At 70.4% G+C, this 385-nt stretch overlaps 1 protein-coding gene across 1 annotated transcript in view; it reads left to right on the forward strand.

Annotated features, from left to right (window-relative positions):
* Window position 1: 1 nt before the first annotated feature.
* KCNC3 (potassium channel, voltage gated Shaw related subfamily C, member 3) overlaps window positions 2-385 on the forward strand; it is a gene marked incomplete at its 5' end in the record, with an annotated part of 20,921 nt that continues 20,537 nt past the window's right edge. Inside the window, 1 exon segment of the mRNA XM_011946506.1 lies at window positions 2-379. Within this exon segment, the coding sequence (XP_011801896.1) occupies window positions 2-379 (378 nt within the window).

A 385-nucleotide genomic window follows, 5' to 3' on the forward strand; every position in this document is an offset into this window, starting at 1 on the left:
TGGCGACAGCGGCAAGATCGTGATCAACGTGGGCGGCGTGCGCCATGAGACGTACCGCTCGACGCTGCGCACCCTGCCGGGGACGCGGCTGGCCGGCCTGACGGAGCCCGAGGCGGCGGCACGCTTCGACTACGACCCGGGCGCCGACGAGTTCTTCTTTGACCGGCACCCGGGAGTCTTCGCGTACGTGCTCAACTACTACCGCACCGGCAAGCTGCACTGCCCGGCCGACGTGTGCGGGCCCCTGTTTGAGGAGGAGCTCGGCTTCTGGGGCATCGACGAGACCGACGTGGAGGCCTGCTGCTGGATGACCTACCGGCAGCACCGCGACGCGGAGGAGGCGCTCGACTCCTTCGAGGCGCCCGACCCAGCGGGCGCCGCCAAC

This window comes from Colobus angolensis, unplaced genomic scaffold (assembly GCF_000951035.1).
Source record: "Colobus angolensis palliatus isolate OR3802 unplaced genomic scaffold, Cang.pa_1.0 Scaffold25, whole genome shotgun sequence".
In the NCBI taxonomy this organism is placed as follows: Eukaryota; Metazoa; Chordata; class Mammalia; order Primates; family Cercopithecidae; genus Colobus; species Colobus angolensis.